We start from the raw sequence: 22,685 nt of genomic DNA on the forward strand, positions 1-22,685 counted from the left end.
TTACCATGAAACCCAGCCCTCTCCTAAGCCCTCCTTGTTTTGAATGCTATTTACTCGTGCTGAAGTCCTGCTGTGGCTCCTCAGCCCAGTGCTCAGTAATTTGCTGCCCCAGCACAGCCTTGCACAACCCAGGCTGGGAACACTTTAATTGCCTTGGCTGCTGGGGATGAGCTTTCTTGGAGGTGAGTCACTGAGCTGTGAGGAGTTACCAAACTCTGGAGATGTCTCCAGTCCTGCCTGGATCACATAGTCCTCTGAGAAACTCCCCAGTTCTTACAATGTCCAAAACTTGAGTTGTTCCTTTCCCTCCATTATTCATTTTTGTCCTCAAAGATTTTTATGCTGTTCACTTCTTACAGAAAAAGAAAAAGAGAACAATTTCCACCCAGGACTAATCTTACTTGTCCAGGCTGCATTATTTCAGGCTGTCCCAACAGAGCAGATGTTGGAGAGATTTTTGGCTCTTGCTGGGTCCAAGGTGAAATTTTCCCAGTGTCACATGCTGCCTGTGAAGATAAACAAGAAAAATGAGGGTGGGATTTGTCCAGTCCTACATCAGAAAGAGCCTCCCCCTCCCCACTGGAAATCAATAAATTTCCACGTCTCCTGGGGGGTGGCTGAAGCCCCCAGGTGCCCACTGTGGTTCTGAATGTGGTGAGTCCCACATCATCAACCTGCTCCTTGCCAGCACTGCAGGCAGCAGAGATGGGGGCACAAGGGCTCAGGGGTGCCTGATTACCAGGGGGGACCCAGGGACACCCTGCACCCTGTCAGGACTTTGCAGTTTTCTCTGTTAACCTGCCTCAGGTCCCTGTGGACATTCCCTGACTCCCAGGCTGGGTTGGTGTCTGGGTGCTCCCTCCCTGTGTCTCCTGTGCCACCCACAGATCCTGCCCTGTGCTGCTGAGCTGGGCTCTCACTGCACTGCCAGCTGCAAACCAGGAGCTCCACCTGCTCAAACAGCTGCAGGGGCATAGCTTAGAAAGAGACTCCAGGTTCCAGACCAGTGAGTTATGCATCTTGTCCTTTCCCATGTTCTCCTCCCTTCCCATGTTTCTTTCTCCTCATGTTTCTCATAGCTGGGTTCTGACAGAAAGGCAGAAAGGGTTCAGCAGTTTATCTGATGGATGTGGTTTCTACTTCTTCCTGGAGCATCCCAATTAAGTAATTGTCATGGAGCAGATGCTCTCCTCTATGACATGGAGTTCGTGGTCAATGGGGTTCCTTCACTCTTCATTATTTTTAATTGAAGTTGCCAAAATATTTAATACTTCCTTCAATTTCTGGTGGTGTTTCTGAAAATCAAGCCCCTGGACCAGATTTATTGGAGTGTTTGGTTTCCTTTTCTGTCTGAAGAACATTTCTCTGCTCATTTTCAAGCAACATTATTTCACTAATTAAATTGAAATTCTCCTCATTAATTCTACTGGCTGCACTCAAAGCTTTTCCCAAAATCTTTCCTTGTGCTTTATAGTGTAACATTTGCAGTTTATCCCTTTACCATGGATTTATTTCTGTTTCTCTTTGTTCCTTCACTTTTCACACTTCTGCTATTGCAGTTCTATTTTGCAGTTCAATTGCACCACAGCATTTCACCAAAATTAATCTTTCAAGAGCCTCAGGTCTTCCCTTGATTATTCCCTGTGCCAGAGAGTTCTTATCCACAGATTTCCAATTTCCTATTTCTGCCAAAGATTGCACCTTGATATCAATTTCATAATCTCTTGCTTGTTCTGGGAATTCCTTGGCATTCTCAGTGACACACCTTAAGTTCTTTGTACATTTGTCCTTTGAGGAAGGATTATTCCTCCCTATTATTTGATATCTGTGGACAAGATGTTTGTCTTCGTTGCTCCCACTCTGTTTTTCCCCATTCCCCACCATCTCCTTCTGATTGTGTCTTGTTTATGTTTTGTTACATCTGTAGCTTTTTGGATGACTCCTGCCACTGCCACCAGGGGACATCTCCCTCATTGCTTTTCCACAATTTTTCATGAATAATTCTATTTGTAAGAGACAGATGGTATTAAAATCAACTTTGATTTTCAGGCAATTTGTTATTAAGGAATTTCCCCCCCCAAATCAGCTGTCTTTGATATTCTGCTCTGTGTTACCCACTACTATATTCACACTGTTTTGTTTGGGATATGCTGCTTTACCTACTGAAGGTGGCATCACACTCCACCAGCCCATATTGAGGTTTTTATATCTAAATTGTAGCAGTCAATGCTGGAAGAAACAGTCAATGCCAGTTCTTCAAATGAAGAGTTCAGAACTTCTGCCTGAATTCATAAATGACTCAGGTACTGATGCTGGTAATTTTGGCTTGAAAATACAAAACTTCTGAGGTGTTCTCTGGAGACATAGTGGCAAATAGCACATATTTAGCATCATTAGAAGTAATTTTTTTTCAAAAATAAGAGAGAATTACTCTGGCTTAGGAAGAGAGAAACTACAAATCCTTGAGAGTTCAGTTCATGCTCTGCCTGTCTGATCACAGGTACCTTGGGTTTGTAGGGATTTAATGGCTTTTCAGCCACAGACATTTCAGGCAAAAATGTTTTAAAACATTGTCATTCTGGTGACAGAGCATAGTGTGCTTATAACTACAGGAGAGATTTGGCAATAAAACCTGTTTTTTCTGTCCCAAAGCATTGCTCAGGAATTTCTGGCTGTCCTCCAGCCCTCCACACAACACTAGGAGCTGCACAACACCTTTGAAGTTTATGACCAAGTTAAACTCAATCATTTCTTTGGTAACAGCTGCTGTGTATATCAGAGAAACGCCTCAAAATTTACTGGATGTGGTTCCATCCCTGTCCTGCCACACTCCCAAGTGTGGAGTTGATGTCCCAGGTTCCTCATGATCTATTGGTCCCATTTCTTGTAGGCTTTTGGGGACTGTTTTGAGGAATGTTTTTGAGGGCACAAGGTTCTGTGGAGCTGTATCAGACAGGGAGGGTCCTGAGCTTGGTCCTGTTCCTCTCCATCATCCTGGGTGGGACAGGTTGGAGCTGCTGCCCTGAGCCCAGAGCAGGAGTCTCACAGCCAGAAGGAGGCCCAGGAGATGAGGAGCAGCCATGGGAGCCAGCAGGGAGGGCATATCTGGGTATGAAATGTTCCAAAATTATAAAAGGTCCTGCGATGACTCACGGTTTCGAGCTGTTACGTGAGCAGGTATCTGTTCCCTTGTGCTGAGTAAGGGCTCTGGGCTGCTTGCAGATGTTGTTATTGCAAAGGCTCCCATCCCTTGTCCGCTCCAGGCAGCTCCAAGCCCGCTGCTCTGCCCCCTCCCAGGAGATCCACCCACGCTGGCAGTCCCTGCACACTCCAGCAAAGGGCTGGCACTATTTCCCTTCTCTTTCCCTCTCTCAAATTCCAGACTCCGCTCAGTTTTATGCTCATTTTCCCACTCAGATCCTCCTCTCTCTTTTATTTGCCCTGCTCTGGTGACAATTGTCACACAACATTGCTGAGAGAGCAGGAGGGTGTTACTGACAGTCCTGTTCATGGCCAGCTGGTGCTGGGTTTGTCCCAGTGCTCAGCAGTGCCTGGGTTTGTCCCAGTGCTCAGCAGTGCCTGTGGGGTTTGTCCCAGTGCTCAGCAGTGCCTGTGGGGTTTGTCCCAGTGCTCAGCAGTGCCTGGGTTTGTCCCAGTGCTCAGCAGTGTCTGTAGGGTTTGTCCCAGTGCTCAGCAGTGTCTGTAGGGTTTGTCCCAGTGCTCAGCAGTGTCTGGGTTTGTCCCAGTGCTCAGCAGTGCCTGTGGGGTTTGTCCCAGTGCTCAGCAGTGCCTGGGTTTGTCCCAGTGCTCAGCAGTGTCTGTAGGGTTTGTCCCAGTGCTCAGCGGTGTCTGTGGGGTTTGTCCCAGTGCTCAGCAGTGCCTGGGTTTGTCCCAGTGCTCAGCAGTGTCTGGGTTTGTCTCACTGCTCAGCAGTGCCTGTGGGGTGCTGCTCTGTGCCTGCCATAATCCTCCTGTTGCTTTCACCTTCCCAGCTCCTGTCCAAAAGCAGCTGAAGCTGCTCGACTTCTCCTGACAGACCTTTGGTCCAACAGGGAGCTGCAAAGTGTGCTGAAGCAGGTAAGGACAGCACTCCTGCTTCTGGGGGTCAGGAGCAGCCCTGGGCTGTTCACCTGCTCAGGTGGGGAGCTGGTGAAGGCCCTGATCCAGCAGCCAGGAGGGCAGGGCCCAGGAGGAGCCTGGGGCACTTGGCATCTGAGCAGGTGGCAGGGGGACACTGCTGGGGCTCACTCTGGGCACAAAGCAGAGGGTGTCATGCCTGTGTCAGACACCTTCCTCCCTGGGTTGGGTGCTGGAATGGTCCCCAGCACAGCTCCCCCACTCTGGGCTGTTCCACCCTCATTTAGGGGATTCCTTCACTGCAGCCCATCGGGTTCCAGCAGGTGCCTGGCAAGGTCCCTCCTCTCTTTCCCCTCGTTTTCTTCTCTGTCCATAGCCCTGCCCTGTGGTTACACCCCCCTGCAGCCAGAGTAACTTTCAGACCAAGAGGAGAGGAGTATTTGGGATTTGTTTTACTCCCTGCAACAGAAGCTGGGAAAGTGCAGAGTCAAACAGGCACTGAGCCAGCTCCAGCCCCCAGCTCCAGCTGCTCCCAATTCCCAATTCCCAGCTCCAGCCCCCTGCCCCAGCTCCAGCTGCTCCCAATTTCCAGCTCCAGCCCCCAGCTCCAGCTGATCCCAATTCCCAATTCCCAGCTCCAGCTCCCAGTGGCTTTCTTTAAACAAGTTTGGGTTTTTCCAACTCAAAAGCAGCAGCACCTGCAGGGAGTACAGGGCCAAATTAAAGAGAAGGAGGGATCCCTACAAAGGGGGAGCACCTGGAGGCAAAAGCAGAGCACCCAAAGTCTGTTCCCACATTGACAGTGAGCCCTCTCTGCACAGGAGCTGGGGTGGTTTTGTGGCAGGCTCTGCTCACAGCCCAGCTCATTTTGGTGTGACTGAGTCACTCTGGTGTTCACACACAGGTTTATTGCAGAGATGCCTGTCAGGGAGGAGGATGGGAGTCTGCAGGGGTGCATGCACCACGTGAAAGCTTCTGCTCTTTTTGCAGGATGAGGAACTAAATGAAACAATACTCAGTGAATGATTCAATAAAAGTTCCCTCCAAAAACCTGTAAGGGTCCAGCTCTGGGTTGGTGGAAGGCAATGCAAGGAGAAGCCACCTGGTCTGGGGGAAGGTGTCCCTGCCCATGGCACAGGGTGGGGTGAGATGAGCTTTGAGGTCCCTTCAACCCAAACCATCCCGTGGTTCTGTGGAGTTCATCAGTGAGGGTGACAGAAGTACCCAGGGAGCTGACAGAGGAGCTTGGCTGAGGATGAAGCACACTTTGCTCAATTCCATCTCTCAGTGTAGAAATTGATATGCACTTTATGTTTCTGCTTTTTTAGCAAGGGTTTGATAAGAACATGATGGGATCTTTAGCTGGAACGACCTTCAGGACCCTCTCCTCCAGATTTTAGAGCCTCTCCATGCACATTCAGGCTGCAGGTGAGAACATGGCCCTTGTGGTGGATTTGGGACACAGGAATCCTTTGAGATTGTTGCTACTTTTGATCACCCCAGAAGTGTGTTTGTGAGATTTCCATCCCAGTCTGTTTCTGTGAGAGATCAGAGGCTGTGCTGTCTCTGGGCCCAGGGCAGATGTTTCCCTCACTGCCCAGCTGTGCATTTTGGAGGTGTCACAGGACAGATGTGACAGGACAGACAAAGCTTGGCTGTGCCTCTCCCTTCTTTGCCAAGCAATCTCTGATTTTGTGCATTTCCCAAACCCTCACAGGTGAGGCTCTTCTGGGATTCTCCCTGGCACTGCCCTCATTGCTGAGCTTTGAGCAGTGTTACCCAGACAGTGCCAGTGATGTGCAGTGAATTCCAGCACATCCATGGCTTCATTAGCCTTAACTAATTGTTTGAGCCCTTAATCTGCCTGCCAACCTCAGGTCAGAGTTGAGAACCACATTCTGTCAGCTGAAAATCCCAATAGAGCATCAGGGAAGAGAAACCATGGGCAGAATTTCCAGGGCATTGTTATGGGTTTATATTCAGTGAGAAATGAGGATTTAACCCATCAGGCACTTTTCACTCATGATTCCCACTGAAGGGAAAAGCTTTAAGCACTTTGGAAAGACCAGAGGTCTCTTGGATAGTGTCTGAGATTATGCAGAGAGAATTATTTGCTGCCTTCCCCAGCATTTTCCTTGTGATCAAACCAAGGGAAAACAGTGCCAAAGCTCCTTCCCTCCCTCTGCCCAGGAATGGATTTCCCTTCCTGCTCTGTTGGGATGTTTGCACTGGGACTCTGAGGAGGGTGGAAGTCCAGGGTGAAAAGGTTTGTGCAGCTGAGAAGCTGCAGCCAGGCTCAGAGAAAAGATTAAAAGTTGGGATTTGCTGTAATGAAAAGATCTCTTGAATGCTTTAATTATCTGGAGTTTTGCTTTTTCTTTGTTTTATTTATTTTCCATTTCAGAATTTGGAGTTGGTTCATGTCCAGGAAGAGCAACACTTCCATGATTCCTGAGGATGTTAAAGATGTAGAGAGTTTCTGAGTTCAACTCAACTGTAAAGCAAACCAAACATGTGGATTTCATGTGGATGACACTGATATTTTTAAGCATTTTCTTCTTTTTAGGGGGGAGAAGGGACTTTTATATACTTTCTCGATGTCAATAATTATTTTTTTTGCCAAGAGTGTGTCTGTGTAACTCTGGGTGTGATGTAGAGGTGTGTGCAGGCAGCACACAGAGCACACGTGGGGAGCAGGATCTTCCTCCAGCTTAGTCCCCTGTTTTCCACCCAAAGTCAGGGTGATTGTGCAGTTTAACCCCTTGCAGGATTTTATTCCAACTTCACCCTATCCATGCACCAAATACTGCCATGCTAAAATTTTGTCACAACGTGGTTTTGTCCACAAACACATAAAAAGTCAATTTTAGGTCAAGTTCCCCCTTTGCATCTGTCCATTATTAACAGATACACACAAGGATTCTCTTCTTTCCAAGGCTGGTTATTCCTCACAGTTATGAACAAGGGCTTCTTCTCTGCTTAGGATTTTTCTCTGATAATTGTTAACATTTTCTTTCCTGTCACATGAACTCTTTATCTCAAGAAGCAAATTGACACCTGCAGATTCTCTCCCAGGCCTCCATCACCCTTCCCTGAAGCTGTTTGTGAGAGGACAGTTGGGACACAGCTGCAGAGCTTGAACATTCCCAGGTCCTGATCCATTCTGGGCACCAAAGCAATTCCAGTTCCTGACTGTGCCTGGACAAAGGTGGCATTTGAGAAGCTGAGCAGGACAGGCCAAGTGTTTTCCCCCTGGAATCAATGACTGCCACAGGAATGAAAGAGGGGAGGGATGTGTCCTCTTCAATCATACTTTGTTTTTATTGATCAATGTAAAGAACTGGTACTGATGTGCAAAGGAATGTGAGCACTTGTGTGATGTCAGGTTTGGAAATGTTTTATTTCTCGGGATCTTGAATTGCATTCATCTGCCTGTGATGCTGAGGCTGTGCTGAGGGACTGCTGAGCTCATTTCAGAGCAACTCAATTCTCACAACCTTCCTCTCTCCAGAAGAAAAATATCCTTCCCATGGAGGGGACACAGCTCAGACCCACAGGGAAGGAGCAGCTGAGGCTGTCTGTGCTGCCTGTGCTGGTTATTATTCCTCAAAGGCTGCAGGGGCACAGGGCCCTGTTTCTCAAACATCAGGGGCACAAGAGGTGCTTGGGAAGGATGGATGATAAGCCTGGAAATAGAAAAGCAGTCTCATTTTAAGTGTCAGTCTCATTAATTGGTGGGACTCAGGATATTCAGTTCACATCCATGGGGTGATCTGTGCCCACTACAGAACGCCCTGTGAGGTTTGGGTTTGCTCTGCTGCAGTTCCAGGTGGCCCTTGCTGGTTCCCCTCTGGAGCACAGGGAGCTCCTGCCCATAGGGAGAGGTCATTTCCAGCTGCTTTTCCTCTTGGCCTACAAAGGGTGGCTTCATCTCGTGCACTTTACTGAGCAGCCACCCTTCTCAGTCAGTCTGTGCTGAGCTGCAGCCAAATGAGAAAGGGAAAAAAGCCCCTTTGAAGTGGAGAGGCAGAACCAGGAGAATCCAGTTGGACAGAAGTGTTCCAGGAGGGTTCAAACAGAGCACAGAGCCCCTGTCTGTGGGCAAAGCCCTTCCAGCAGTTCCCTTGCTCCATGTGCATTCCCAGATGCAAAATGTTGGAAATGCTTTGGGCAAGGCCCATCTGTGGATGTCCCCAAGGGCTGCAGCATCCACAGGGTTGGTTCAGTTGGGGTGTGAAGTGTTCTGTGCAATTTTGCATTCAGGTTTGATCTGTAATGACACATCCAACACAAGTCCTGAGAGCAGATATTTTCCTCTGGAAAACTAATTAGGGAAACAACTACAAAATTGAATGATGGAATATAGAGGAAATTCACTCTAATTGGCTGTGATTTAGGCTTTATTTTAAAACAGTGCAGCTTCTTTCTCCCCTAATGGAGTTACTGAGTCACTGTACAAGGCACAAAGAGCCACAGCATTATGATCATCAACTCACAATTAAATTTACAGGTGCTGGAGATTTCATTAGTGAGTATTGGACTCCAGGAGGCAGATTCATCATTCACATAAATTTTATTACAAAAAACATTGTTACTCTTGTTTTTATTACAGGGTTTTTTTAAAGCTAAAAATAAAATCTGTCTCCATGCTCAAAGCTCTTCCAAATTGTGGCTGGGCACAGCCCTGAGCAGCCTCACCTGGCTGGGATGTTGTCCCTGCCCTGAGCTGGGCACACCAGAGAGGTTCCTGCCCCTGAGCTGTTTTTAGGATGCTGTTTGTCACTGCTTGCAAACCTCAGGGCAAAGCCCACTCAGGAGAGCCATGAGCTGCAGAAATCACAACCATTCTGCCATTCCAGAGCTGTTCTGCAGCTGGATCTCCCCTGGGAAATTCTCTGATACCCTCTGTTTTCCTCCCAGTCTCTCTAAAATCTGGACACCCAAGTCAGTGAAGTGACTTTGATGCCCAACTCTGAGAAGTGAAGGGAAATTCAGACATTGGAGTCACTGCTGTTGCTCATAACCAGCTATTCTGGGAGCCCAGTGAGGTTCTCCCCAACATAAATTAATGCTGTTTTCACCTCCAATATAATTCTTTTTATTCTGGGGAGGTATTTTTTTTAAGTCATAATTTTAATTGTGACATCCTCTCTCTGAGCTGGTTTCCTGTTCCTTGCTCCTTGAAGAGCCGGCGTAGGGCACACCCCAGGACAGGGACAGGGCACAGAGACAGGGATGGAGAATTCCTGAGGAGGAGGAAGGAGTGTGGCCAGCAGGAGCACTTGGACACCCAGCCATGTAAATAAACACCACCCTCACTGTCCTGGGCACAGCAGAGCTTTTTTGGTCTATTTCCTTCTAAATGCTTTGTTTATTTTGTGTGTGTACAATCCCACCCCAGCATTTCAGAAGCCTCATGGACAAGTCAAAGGCAGTTTCATTCCTTTCTGAACACACACCAGTGTGAGACCAACTCAGCCTTACCAGTCCATAGCTCTACAGTGTATTCTGTAAGATACAGGTATGTGAGAAAAATGTCTCAGAGTTTTGTTTTGGCTGTACTGTATGTATTTGCTTCATTGGAAAAGCTGAAATCAATAAAAATTGCTGAAATTTCTTCAAGCTTTCTGGTTTGGATGGTTTTATTTTAGTTGTTTTGCCAGTGTTAGGAAAGAAGAAAGGTCTGAAAGGTCTGGAAAAAACCCTGTTACCCTGCAGCAGGAATCAGCTTGGAGTGATCTGTCTTATCCAACAGGAGCAGGGAAGCTGTAAATCCAATTTCCTCCAGCCTGGCACTGCCCAGGCTCCCCAGGGAATGGGCACGGCCCCGAGGCTGCCAGAGCTCCAGGGGCTTTTGGACAATGTTCTCAGGGATGCCCAGGGTGGGATTGTTGGGGTGTCTGTGCAGGGCAGGGGTTGGACTCAGGAATCCCTGTGGGTCCCTCCCAGCCCAGGATCTTCATGATTCCATGATTTCATCCTCAGTGGATTTCTCTCCCAAGAGCTTTCACAGCCATGACTTCAGTCCATGGAAAAGTTAATTACCATGGGTGTAATTTGTGCCATTGCTGAAAGGATCCAAAGGCTGCAGCAGGGAAAACCCCTCAGCTTTTCCTAGACCTGCCCCACCTGAGCTGTGGTGGAAGCTCTGTGGTTCTGACATTTCAAAGGTGAGGTGAGGGTGGGGGATCCTCCCCAGTTTCTCTGGGCCAGGCTGGGCAGGCCCAGCTCAGAGGAGCTCCTCACTCAGGCCCAGCAGCTCCTGGCACTCAGTGCCCTCCTCGGGGCCCTGCCCCATGGGATGGCTCCTCCCTGGGCCGAGGAGCAGCACAGGGCACGGGGGGAGTGAGGCCAGGCCTGTGCTGGACATCACAGAGCTGGTCTCTGCTCCAACCCTGCCCTTGCCCTCTCATTGTCGAGGCGGTCACGACACAAAGCAGAGACCACAGGGAGTCACAGATGGCAATTCTTTATTAGCCAACATAGCTGACTTTTTATACACTTTCTAATTGTTTACACTTCTTCTACCTTAACTGTTGGCTACAATAAATTAACATAACAGTATTGGTGAAAAGCTACAGTGACTTCAACTAACTTTCTAAAAATTCTTTGTCCAGCTGCAAAGTTCTCTTGTCTTTCTTCAATTCTTCACTTCTCTTGGTGTCTTGTCTTGGTTGCAGCCTTGGAGAGAGCTCCTTATCAGCTTCTTCTTGCTTCTCAGCTTCTTCTCACTCCTTTAGCTAACAGGCTTGTTGTTAGCCCCTTCCCACAATAGCTGATATTCCCTTGGAATATTCCCTTGGAATATGAGGTTGAGCTTTTGTTGAGCTGTCACAGGGATGGGCTGGCCATGAATGGTCCGTGGAGTCACCTCCACACCCATCTCACAAAAGAAAAGGATAATTTCACCCCACATGTATCAACATTTCACTGTGCTGATGTTTGTCTGTCATTTACCTCCCCAAAATTCCACAGACATTCCTCCATCCTCAGGAATGTCACTGATGTATCAGGTGGAGCAGCTTGTAGGAATCCTCCCCATTTTTCACCGGCATCACAAACTGGAAAAGGTAAATAACTGCTCCTCTCTGCCCCTCTCCTTCCTGACTTCTCCTTCTTGTCATCCCCACTGATCCCCACTGATCCCCCAATCTCCTGGCAGGGCCTTCCCCTCTATTGAGAGATGCTCTGAATTTTTGGCTCATTCTTCTGACTCCAGCTGGTTGTTCCTTCATCTGCTTTTGGCAGGTTTAGTGTAGTTTATGTTGAACTTGGAAGAGGTTGTGAAGCCTTTCCTATTTTTGTCTTCAGCTGTTTGAAAAGCACCTGCTGGTACTTCCTCCTCCTGCTGCTTACCCAGGCCAGCTGCCATCTCCTGCTCCTCAGGGAGTTCCTCACTGCTGGGATGTGCTGGGCTGAGCCTCAGGATGATGAATGCAGCCCACATTGCCTGGAAACTTTAACTCTCCCTTTCCTTTTCCCTTTAAAAGCAGCTCCCTGTGAGTTCCTGTTTTGGAGGATGAGCCTGTGCTGGTGGATACAAAGTGGGTTTTGTTGAGCCCAGACTTTTCCTGCTACTCAGGACCAAACTGGAAGCTGCACCTGCGCCCTTGGGGACCCCCAGCCTCCTCTATGGAATTGCTGGTGACAACATCAAAGGATTTGGTCTTTCCATCAGACCTGCAGGAACCAGAGCCCAGTGCAGGATGAACAAAGGATTTTGTACTGCCAGGGCTGGGGTGGGCAAGCACAGGAGCAGCCCCACAGGGGATAAGGAACAGCTCCTCTTGATCTCCTTCAGAGAGTTTTCAAAGCAGACCCCTGGCTAAGGGGAATGAGCTCAGCTCTGAGCTGTGTTTGGTATTTACTCAAGGCAAGGCTGAGGAATAATCCTCTGCCACTGCCAGGATCTCATGAACAGAGGATTTGCAGCCCATCAGACAGGCTGGGCTCACTCTGTGAGCCGTGCAGGGGACAAGGGACAGGTGCCACTCCCTGCACGTGGCTCAGAGCTGCTTTCCAGGAGCACCCTCTGCTGCTCTGCTCGGGCTGCTCAGGGTGGGTGAGCACTAAAGGATTAAGCACAAAGGCAAAGCATCCAAACTCAAATGTCTAAACCAGCTTTGGGTGGACCCAACAGCCCTTCAAAGCCTGATTGCATTTCAGCTGTGATCACTCAGATGTTCCTGGGCCCTGGCACAGCAGCAGTGTTTGTCACTGGCCTTGAGTGTGGTACATAATAATTGTTTTATAAAAGCCCATTAGGGAGCAGCACACCCAGCAGTCCTAGGGAGGATTAAATTTGACATCACAAACATCACAGCTGGGGATGTCCAGTGTGCAGCTTCTTCAGGCATGAATCCCACCTGAAGTCACATCTAAGAAAGGTCAGATCAAGGACAGGCTGGGAGCTGCCTTCTACCCAATCTGTCTACAAGGGGTGCAGGTCAGTCCTGCTGCCCGGTCCTGAGTAGCTCCCTGGACACTGAGAAGGGCAGTTCATGACAGTGTAGCTCAGAACACATCTCCAGCTGGGAAATGAATTCTTGCTCACCAGTGGAACCAACACACAACCCCGTGTTTGGATCTCTGTCCATGTGCAGCAGGTGAAATGAATCCCAAGAAACCACTGGGTCCTTTTGGGGTCTGCATCCTGTGTGTGGACATGAGACAAGAGCCAGTTTTGGATAGGGAAGTCTGTGGACACACAGAGAGCACAGGGAGGGGGCAAGGTGGGGCTCAGCTGTGCTGACAGTCACACAGCACTGATTTAGCTCACTGTAATGGGACTTGCAGCAGGATCCAGGGGAGAAAATGGATACTACAGGGTGCACAGCACCCACAGAGCACTTGGTGTCCCAAAGAGAGCAGGCACCAAATCTGTGGAAAACCTACAGGTCTTACAGCCCCAGGATCCCCAATAATCCATGGGGCTCCACCAGCAAAGCCTCATCCCACAGCCAGGCAGCCCCTGGCACTGCCCCTTCCCATCCCACAGCACAAAGTCTGGATCCTTTTCTGTGCCTGAGATGCTTCAGGGCATCACAGACCCCACTCTGCATTTTCAGGTCCATGGGATTCCATCCCATCCAGGCACCAGAACTGCCTGACTTTCCCAGGCTCCCCATGCAAGAGAATTCCATGGCCCAGGCTCCAGCCTGAACTGTGCAGGCAGCACCGAGCCCAGGGCAGGAACCTGAGCAGCCCCAAGGACCCCCAGCATCAGCAGCCCCTGATGGGACACACAGAGCCCTGATGGGACACACAGAGCTCCTGATGGGACACACAGAGCCCCTGATGGGACACACAGAGCTCCTGATGGGACAGACAGAGCCCCTTCAGGGACACACAGAGCCCCTTCAGGGACACACAGAGCCCCTGATGGGACACACAGAGCTCCTGATGGGACACACAGAGCCCCTGATGGGACACACAGAGCTGCTAATGGGACACACAGAGCTCCTGATGGGACACACAGAGCCCCTGATGGGACACACAGAGCTCCTGATGGGACACACAGAGCTGCTAATGGGACACACAGAGCCCCTGCAGGGACACACAGAGCTCCTGATGGGACACACAGAGCTCCTGATGGGACACACCGAGCCCCTGCAGGGACACACAGAGCCCCTGATGGGACACACAGAGCCCCTGATGGGACAGACAGAGCCCCTGCAGGGACACACAGAGCCCCTGATGGGACACACAGAGCCCCTGATGGGACAGACAGAGCTCCTGATGGGACACACAGAGCCCCTGCAGGGACACACAGAGCTCCTGCAGGGACACACAGAGCTCCTGATGGGACACACAGAGCCCCTGATGGGACACACAGAGCTCCTGATGGGACACACAGAGCTCCTGATGGGACACACAGAGCCCCTGATGGGACACACAGAGCCCCTGCAGGGACACACAGAGCCCTGATGGGACACACAGAGCCCCTTCAGGGACACACAGAGCCCCTGCAGGGACAGGCTGGCTCAGCAAAGCCCCTCTGCCTGCGTTTCCCAGCTGCTGGGAGGGATCATCAGGCTGTGCTGTGGCTCCATGCCCAGGCACAGACACTGCTGCTGGCACTGCCACAGCCCCAGGGCAGGGTTTGGCACTGGCACCCAGAACCCCCAGTCCAGGGCAGCTCCTCTGGGATCTGGGCTGGCTCAAGAGGGGGCAGAGCCCCACAGGGACTCAGTCCCTGCCTGCCTGCCCTGGAACAGGCAGGGTTTGGGCTCCTGCACACCCCCAGTTGTGCCTCTCCCATCGCACAGTTACCCAGCCTTGCAGACTGGATCTTGCACAGAAGGTGTTGCAGATCCCACATTGCTCTTGGGCCCTTTTTCAGTGTTTCCTAAGCTTGTCTTTGTCTCAGGAGAGCCTTTTGAGGGATACCCAGGAAGCACCCCAAGCACAGGGCCAGGTCCATTGCATCCAGCACCAGGAAATTTTTCCTCTGCACTGCTGGGATGCAGAAAACTGAGCCTGAGTCTCCATCGGGGTGGATGTGAGGCAGTGACACCCAGAGCAACACTTCCCAGATAAAGAAAACTGAGAACATTTTGTCAGGATGTGCCATCTACTCCCAGGAATGCTTCTCCCATCCCAGCTCTCTGCAGCTTGATCCTCTCATGCAGAAAAGGCTTTGATGAGAGGTTCTGATGTAATTACCTCCCTCTTACCCCTCCTGGATGTGGTGGCAGAAATGAGATGAGATCCCTGGGGCAGAAATGAGATCCCTGGTGCTCCCAGCCTCATCATCACAGCAGATGGAGACCAAGAAAATGCTTCAGCACAAAAAGAGCACAGCAGGAATCCTTGCAGGGTACCAGGGAATGCCATTGGGAAGGTGGAACTGCTGACAGGCATTTTTAGGCAGCAAATCTGGTCTTGATCAACACTTTGGCCAATATTTCAGCTCCTGGATGAGATCTTGGGTATCCCAAAGGTGGGAGGTTGTCCTGGATTGCCAAGCAAATTGGATTCTATTTGCCATCTGTGTGGCAGATGTATTCAGTTCAGTGGGCAGTTTTCCTTAGCTCTTCCACAACTGGGCAGACATCTGCTGATAACAGCTACTGAATGTCCCTGCATGGCTGATAAGAACTACAGCATCCCACTGGGAGATGGGAGCCCAGAGGGAGGAGCCAAGCATTCCTACCCAGATATAATCTGGAGATTCTGCAACACCAGCACGGCTTCTGCACTGGATTGCCCAGAGGAACAGCAGCTGCCTCTTCTTCCCCTGCATCTTCAGAGGCAGAGACTGCACCTTTCTCCAGGATCCCTGCTCCAGCAGAACCAGCCCTGACACTGCAGGAGGGCTGAGCCACAATTCCAAGGGGACTGCTGCCAGCACCCTGACCCACAGGGTGTCAGGCTGGGTTCTGACTCTGGCAGTGTTGGTTTGATTTACTGCATTGTTTATTTTATCCTTTTATTTTCTTCCCTACTAAAGAACTGTTATTCCTGCTCCCATATTTTTTGCATGAGAGACTCCTAATTTAAATTTTATGGCAATTTGGAAGGGGGGGGAGATTTACATTTTCCATTTCAGGAGAGGCTCCCGCCTTCCTTAGCACAGACCTGGCTTTCAAACCAAGACAGAGGTGGCCAGAGCTGAGTACAGTTCCTGCAGCAGTCCCAGAACTCAGCACTCTGTGTGTGCAGAGCCTGCAGGGGCCCTGCATTGCTGCATTTCTGCAGAGGAGGAGAAAAGCAGCCAAACCCCCAGGCTGGGCAGCAGGGAAGAATCCCCTCATGTCTGGCTTCCCAAGGGAATGCCATGGGGAAAAAAGCAGGTGGAAATTTTCAAAGGTCATAAACTTATTGGCTGTTCCTGGCACTGCAAAACCCAAAAACTTTCCCAGAGAAGGAGAGTTGCTCCTGCCTTTCCCTGGCACTTGTCTCCACAAAGAGCCTCACAAGGTAAGGATCTCACTGAGAGCTGAGCTCAGGCAGTCCCTGTCCCTGCTTTGGGTCCCCAGGGCAAGTTTTGGTGTGGTAGATGCCCCAGCCTTTGCTGTCCAGGGAAGGGCAGCAGAGATTTGCTTTGTGCATCTCAGTGGCTTCTTCCCAAAGTTGTTTCCTCTTTCTCCAGGAAGCCTCCTTCCCTCCCAGTGCAGGTAACTCCTGCTTCAACCAACGAGGATCTCTCCCAGCAGAACAGGAAAATCAGTCCCACTGATTTTCCCAGGGCTGAAAGAAATGCTCAAAAAATGTAAAGGAAAGAATTGAAGATTATCTGGGAGCCTTTTAGGAGAAAATTGATTCCTGTTTCCCTCCAGGGGAGGACACACAGCCAGGAGGGAGAAAGACACTGGAAAGGATCATTGGAGTAGGGTCACTGGCAGGATTTCAGTGGGACCCTGGATTTCCCAGGCAGCAGCACATCTCTTAAATGGCTTCTGTCATTCTTGGCTGTGCAATGAGAAACTGGCTGTGCCTATCCCAAATATTTTTCTTTTTTTTCCCAAGGGTAAGCCAGAAGTCACACAAATGATTTCCCATAGGACATGCCAAAGCAGAAGAGGAGCCAGGAGAGAGGGAGCAGCAGGAGATGTCTCAGGGAGTGTTTATGGTGTTTGCAGTGGTGGCTGCCTGGTGAGGGAGCAGATCCCACACCCAGCACCCAAGTGCAGCAGCAGCACAGGAGGATCCACCGGGAGCCCAGCTGGGGCTGGGGCTGAGTCACTGCCCTGCCCTGCCCCGCAGGGACTGCAGGAGGCACAGCCCAGGGGGATCCCAGGAAAGGCTGAGCAGAGAGGGGCAGAAACAACCTCATCCCATCCCATCCCATCCCACTGCCGGGGCACAGCCAACCCGATCCCACTGCCCGAGAGTGCGGCCGCAGCAGGGACAGAGGTGTATGCTGAGGGATGGATGGATGGATGGAATCCATGGATGGATGTTGGATGGATGGATGGATTCCATGGATGGATGGATGGATGGATGGAAGGAATCCATGGATGGAATCCATGGATGGATGATGGATGGATGGAATCCATGGATGGATGATGGATGGATGGAATCCACGGATGGATGATGGATGGAATCCATGGATGGATGATGGATGGATGGATGGAATCCATGGATGGATGATGGATGGATGGATGGATGGATGAGCTTTTCCTCCAGTGATTGAGGCAGTGATAGGCTGATGGTGACTTTCAGGTCTCTGGGAAGGGGATGGGATGGGATGAGCAGACACCTTTACTTATGGGCAGGAGTGCTCAGCTTTGCCCTGGGACAGGTCAAGCTGAGCCCAGTGCTGACAGAGCCAAGAGCAAGGGATGTGAGAATATCTTCCCCCTGCCACCACCCTCCTGCCATGGACCATCTCTGCAGGGGGAAGTGCCAGCAGATTTCTGGGGCTGGGGTTTGTCCCACACATCTCCTGGGGTTTGGCAGAGGGAGGGACCCTTCTCCCCTCCACCTGAGCTGGGGGACAGGAGCAGATTGTGGCAGGGGACACGTGCAGTATCCTGCAGCCCCATGGCTGTGCCAAGGACAGGGTGGTGACTGTGATCCAGCAGCAGCAGAGCCACAGGCACTCACCATGAACTATCCAAAGGGGAATGCAGCCTGCCCAGAATTGTCCACGGACAGCCCCTCCACACCCTCCAGTGCAGAGCTGGGCTCTTACCACAGGAGCACCAGTGGGGCACAGCCCAAGGCCCAGCCCTGAGGAGGAACCAGGCCCAAAGCATTGGTGTGTCCAGCTGTGCTTGGGTGGGTGCTGCAGGGACAATCCCCATGTGAGAGAGCACTGTGGCTGTCTCTGTCCATGTTTATGGACATTGGGCTGCTCCTCCTTCCCAGGAGGGCCAGGAGCACGAGGTTCCCAAGACCAGGTGCTGCCACCACCCTATCACCCTTCCCTGGGCCACAGAGGGGCTGGCACCATGACAGCCTCCTTCCTTCAGCATTCAAGACCCAGCCAGGAGTGGGTTTCTCTCCTTTCCAGGTGCCTGGTTGGCCCCAGGTTGTCTGTTCTGCTGGTTTGGGAAGGTCCCAGGCCATTAACATGGGGCACCTGCTTTGGTCCTGAGCTGCCTCCACAAATCCCTGCAGAAGAGGCATCTCAGGCGTCCCACAGAGTTCCCTGTGCCTCCTCCTTCCTGGAAATCCTATCAGAAAACTTCTCACATAACCTCAGGTGCTCTGTGATACCCTCAGACACCCGATTGGAGCAAACTGGACTCGTGGAATGTGTCCTTGCCCATGGCAGGGTGTTGGAACCGATGATCCTTGAGGTCTTTTCTGACCTAAATTGTTCTATGGTTCTTTGATTCTGTATTTTTGAGCTTGGGGGTGTCTCCAAGCATAATTTATTCAGGATAAATAAATAAATAAATCAGTGCCAGCAGTGCTAGTGCAGGGCAGGGCAGCCGTGCCAGGTGTGGGAGCAGAGGATGCCCACAGCACCTGCCCTCCCACCCCTGATGGATGGAGTTGCAGCATTGACAGCTTCTTTGGTTGTTTTTTTTAAGGTGCCACCAACACCTGTCCACAAACTAAGCTCAACAAACACATCTAAGAAGGTTTCCCCACCTTCCTGGCCTTTATTGCTCCTTCCTTGTTAGGAGGAATCTCCAAAGGTGAATGCACCCACACTTGGACAGCTTAAAATGAGACACTGGAGTCTGAGATGGTTGTTCTGGGTTCCCTTCACAGCCAGTGGGGAGAAATAAACTGCCCAGCACGTGCTTCACCTCATGGCCAGGCACAGGTGGATGGAGGGACAAATGAACAGTTTTCTATTTCCACTGCTGGTTGAGGAAGTGCAGATTAAGACAAGCAGAGGTCAGGCACAGGAGGGCTGGAACATGACCCTTTATCTGCTGGGAGAGCACAGGCACAGTGTTGTATTCATATTCCTAGAGTCCCATACCTTCTGAGTGGTTTTCTCACAAGCAGCTCTTCACAGCAGTGTTGTTCCTGCTTCTTCATCAGAGCTCCTCCAAGGATCTCCCTGACCAGCCAACCCAACCCCTTTAATCCCAGTTATCTTCATTAGCCACAGCTGCCACCCAGTTAAGGACATCACAGCTGCAGCCCATTTAGAACAACTAAGATCAGAGCAAGGCCACTTATACAATACATAGATTTTACTAGGACTCCTACTATATTTCCCCCTTTTCTTTTACTTACAGATATTCAAATACGATATAGATATTCAAGTACAATACATACATTTCCTCATGACTCAAAAGCCATGTTTCACCACAGCTCCTTGCTCAAAGGCCATGTTTCTTCACAGCTCTCAGGCTGCCACTGCTCACGGCTGTCCTATCTTCTATCACATCGGGGTCACCAATTGTTATATTCATATTGTTGTCTTCATATTTCTAGAGTCCCATACCTTCTGAGTGGTTTTCTCACAAGCAGCTCTTCACAGCAGTGTTGTTCCTGCTTCTTCATCAGGGCTCCTCCAAGGCTGTCCCTGACCAGCCAACCCACCCCCTTTTATCCCAGTTATCTTCACTAGCCACAGCTGCTGCCCAATTAAAGACATCACAGCTGCAGCCCATTTAGAACAACTCGACTGGGAAAGGCCACTTATACAATACATAGATTTTACTAGGACTCCTATTATAGCACAGGCACAGCCACAGTACAGGTAGAGGAGGGCTGGAACCTGACCCTTTATCTGCTGGGAGAGCACAGGCTCAGGCAGCCTGTGTTCCCTGCAGAGGAACAATCTCCTTTCCAGGAAGCCACACCAGCTCTGGCAGGCTGGGATGGCAAACAGCACACTCCTTGTGTCTCTGGCAGGAGCTGAAACTGCTGCCAGCCCAACAAAGAGGTGAAGCCACAGCAGCTCTGCAGCTCCTGCTGCACCTGAGGGGCTCCCAGCACTGCAGTGCTGCCAGCTCCTGCCTTGCCATCCCCATTCCTCTGAAATCCCCTCCTCCTGCAGTCATTACCCTGCCCAGGACATTTGCTTTCTTTTCTTTGCAAGCAGAAGTCTTCAGAGAAAAGCTTGGCACACTCAGCACCACCCTTGTGCTGCAGGGTAATGCATCTTTATGGCCAGGATTAAGAGATTTCTCTGTAAATCCTGAGCGCTCTGACTCATGTTCATTGTGCTCAGCCTCTGTGGAAACCCTTCTGCCTGCATTTCCTTGGCAATTTGTGGCTGCTTTCCCCATCTCTGGTCGGACACAGCAGTGCAAAGGGAGGCTGGGTAGCCAAGGAAGCTTCACCTGATTGTCCAGCCCTGTCCTCGTGGGGCTCTGAGCCAGCACTGAAATGGGAGCTGGAAATTGGGAACTGGTGCCAGGAGCCACAAAAGGCAGTGAAAAGGAAACATTTTGTTCCTCAAACAAGGAATACCATTAATTCATCCTAGTATGAAGGGATAAGAGGAATTAATCATTTCTGTCCAGCAACACCAAGAAACAAAACTCATAGCAGACTCTGGGAAGGTCTCAGGAGTGCTCATGAGATGGTATCAGTGAAACCTGCAGTGAGGAGTGAGCCCTGGGAGCAGCTCATGATTGAATTCCCATTTATGTTCAGGCCTTGCACGTGCCCAGGGCTGAGGCTCACACTCAGCAGAGCCTTTCCCACAGGCTGGGCTTGTGCTGCTCCTGGAGCTGCAGCCTCAGGCTGGGCTCTGCAGGGTGACCAGCACAGCCCACGTGAGAAACACATGGATATTTCTGCTCAGGGACAGTCTGGAATTCAGCAAGAGGCTTATTCTGCATGTGAGACCACTGCAATGGGGCCAGCAGAGGTGAAGCACCAGTTCTGACACACGATTCCTTGAAGCAGCCCAAATCCCAGCACATTCCAGCTTTTGAGGTGCCTCTGGTGAGATCCCAAATTTCCAGAGCAGCACCAGTGCCCAGCTGTGACAGAGCTGTTGGAGCTGCTGTGCCCAGGGCAGGGACCTGGCCAGTTCTCCTTGGTAGAAACACAAACAAAACTGCCAATACAAGTTCTGTTCTTTGAGCCAGACACACAGGAGCTGCTTCCTGCGGACAGAGCTGGTCAGAACCCCTCAGTCAGCCCCAGCTGCTCATTCATGGCTTTCTGGGCTGCTTCATTTTACTCCTCTATAAAAATCTCAGGTTCTCAGATGCTGAACTTGAACCTGAACACACCCACATCAGGGCAGAAATTGTAAAAACCCCAAACTGTCTTTAATCTCCCCTTTTGTGTCTGAGTGGAAATAAGTAGAAAGAAGATTTAAATTAATGGCCCAAATTCCAAATTTCCAGGTGTTCTGTCGGGGTAAGGTCAATCCTGGAGCTGTTGCTGATTGCCAGGGCTGGGATGCTGAGCCCTCCAGATCTGCCTGGGTTGTGTTAAAGAGCTTTGGACTGAGGAGTCACTGAGCCTTGAATGAGAACAGAGAGAAATCAGAGAGCTGGGTGTGAGGACAATTCAGATTTTAGTGCTGTTCAGCATCTCGGGCTGAGGCTGGACTTCATTGCTCTGTCACATAAAAAGGATTTCAGATGAGCTAATAACACTCCACTCTCCCAGCCTGCTTTGCATCTTCAAAGCCTCCACAGAACAAATAATTAATTGTCCAGAGCACAAGCTCATAACTAAGAGCTGAGAAACCAAGTGAGTCAATGTGCTTACGACAGCTCCCTGCAGTTTTCAGTAAAAACTCATTTTGGAGGAAGGGCTTTACTGGCCCAACTGGTCGCCCCAATCCACATTCCAGGGACAGACCCGGGAGAAGCAACTTCAAAAGAGCAGCACCTGGGCAGGAATGCCCCAAACCCAACGTGGGGCTCCTCCTTTCAATCTGCAGGCTCTGGGTGAAACTGCTGAGCTCACACCCAGTGCTCAGCTGGGCTGGGGAGGGGGCTGCACACAGCCCCTTCCCAGCATTGTGGATTTAAATGAGAGGAATGAGGGATTTGTCTTTACAAATGAGCTCTGGGGCTGCTGGTAGATAAAACCAGCACTGGGAGGTAAAAGAAACAATGGGAAGGGTTCCACTGATTGATGAACAGAAAAGATATTTGCCTTCACAAATAAACTTTAGGTTTGCTGATAAACGAAATTGGGTATTGAAAGATGAAAGAAACAATGGGGGGAAAAAACCCAAATTCCATAGGAATTGAAAATTAAAAGGGAGGGTTATACATTAGAGACAAATCTTTGGTACCAGGTATTCTAGGAAGTCTGAACCTCTTAAGTCCCTCAGCCAACGGGAAAAGAGAGAAGGGAAATGTGGCTGAAAATTGGAATAAAAAGGAGGCTGCATCCTCCAAAATCTGAGACACCCCAGGGGAATGTCCCATGGCCTCTCCCTTTATTGGAATAAAGCCAAAAAAGGGCTCCTCTGGCTCCTTTTTGGACATAAACATCTAGTGTTTGTGGATTAATTTTCCTGACACAAATGAACACCGTCTGTTAGTGTAGAATGAGCTTTTCTTAACATAACTCTGGGTGCTACAAAGTCCATGCTCCTCCAGCTGGAGGAGCTCTGTTAAGTCCCAGCTCTTATTCCTTGCTTTGGGCAAATTCTCAAATGCCACAAGAATGTGACTTCTCTTGCAGGTCCTTGGCTTTGGGGGAACGTGGGTCACATTCACCTGGGCAAAATAAAGATGAGAACATTGTTTTTTAACATGGATAAATGAAGT

General features: G+C 50.2%; 1 protein-coding gene across 1 annotated transcript in view; it reads left to right on the top strand.

The window, feature by feature from the left end:
• The window catches only part of PKP1 (plakophilin 1), a 51,272-nt gene extending 41,573 nt beyond the window's left edge, over window positions 1-9,699 (top strand). The window contains exons 12-14 of the mRNA XM_063177902.1: window positions 3,993-4,077; window positions 5,406-5,505; window positions 6,482-9,699. Of these exons, the coding sequence (XP_063033972.1) occupies window positions 3,993-4,077; window positions 5,406-5,477 (157 nt within the window). The 3' untranslated portion in view covers window positions 5,478-5,505; window positions 6,482-9,699. The remainder of the gene's footprint in view (window positions 1-3,992; window positions 4,078-5,405; window positions 5,506-6,481) is intronic.
• Window positions 9,700-22,685: the final 12,986 nt, after the last annotated feature.

The sequence above is a fragment of the Melospiza melodia genome, chromosome 28 (assembly GCF_035770615.1).
Source record: "Melospiza melodia melodia isolate bMelMel2 chromosome 28, bMelMel2.pri, whole genome shotgun sequence".
Classification (NCBI taxonomy): Eukaryota; Metazoa; Chordata; class Aves; order Passeriformes; family Passerellidae; genus Melospiza; species Melospiza melodia.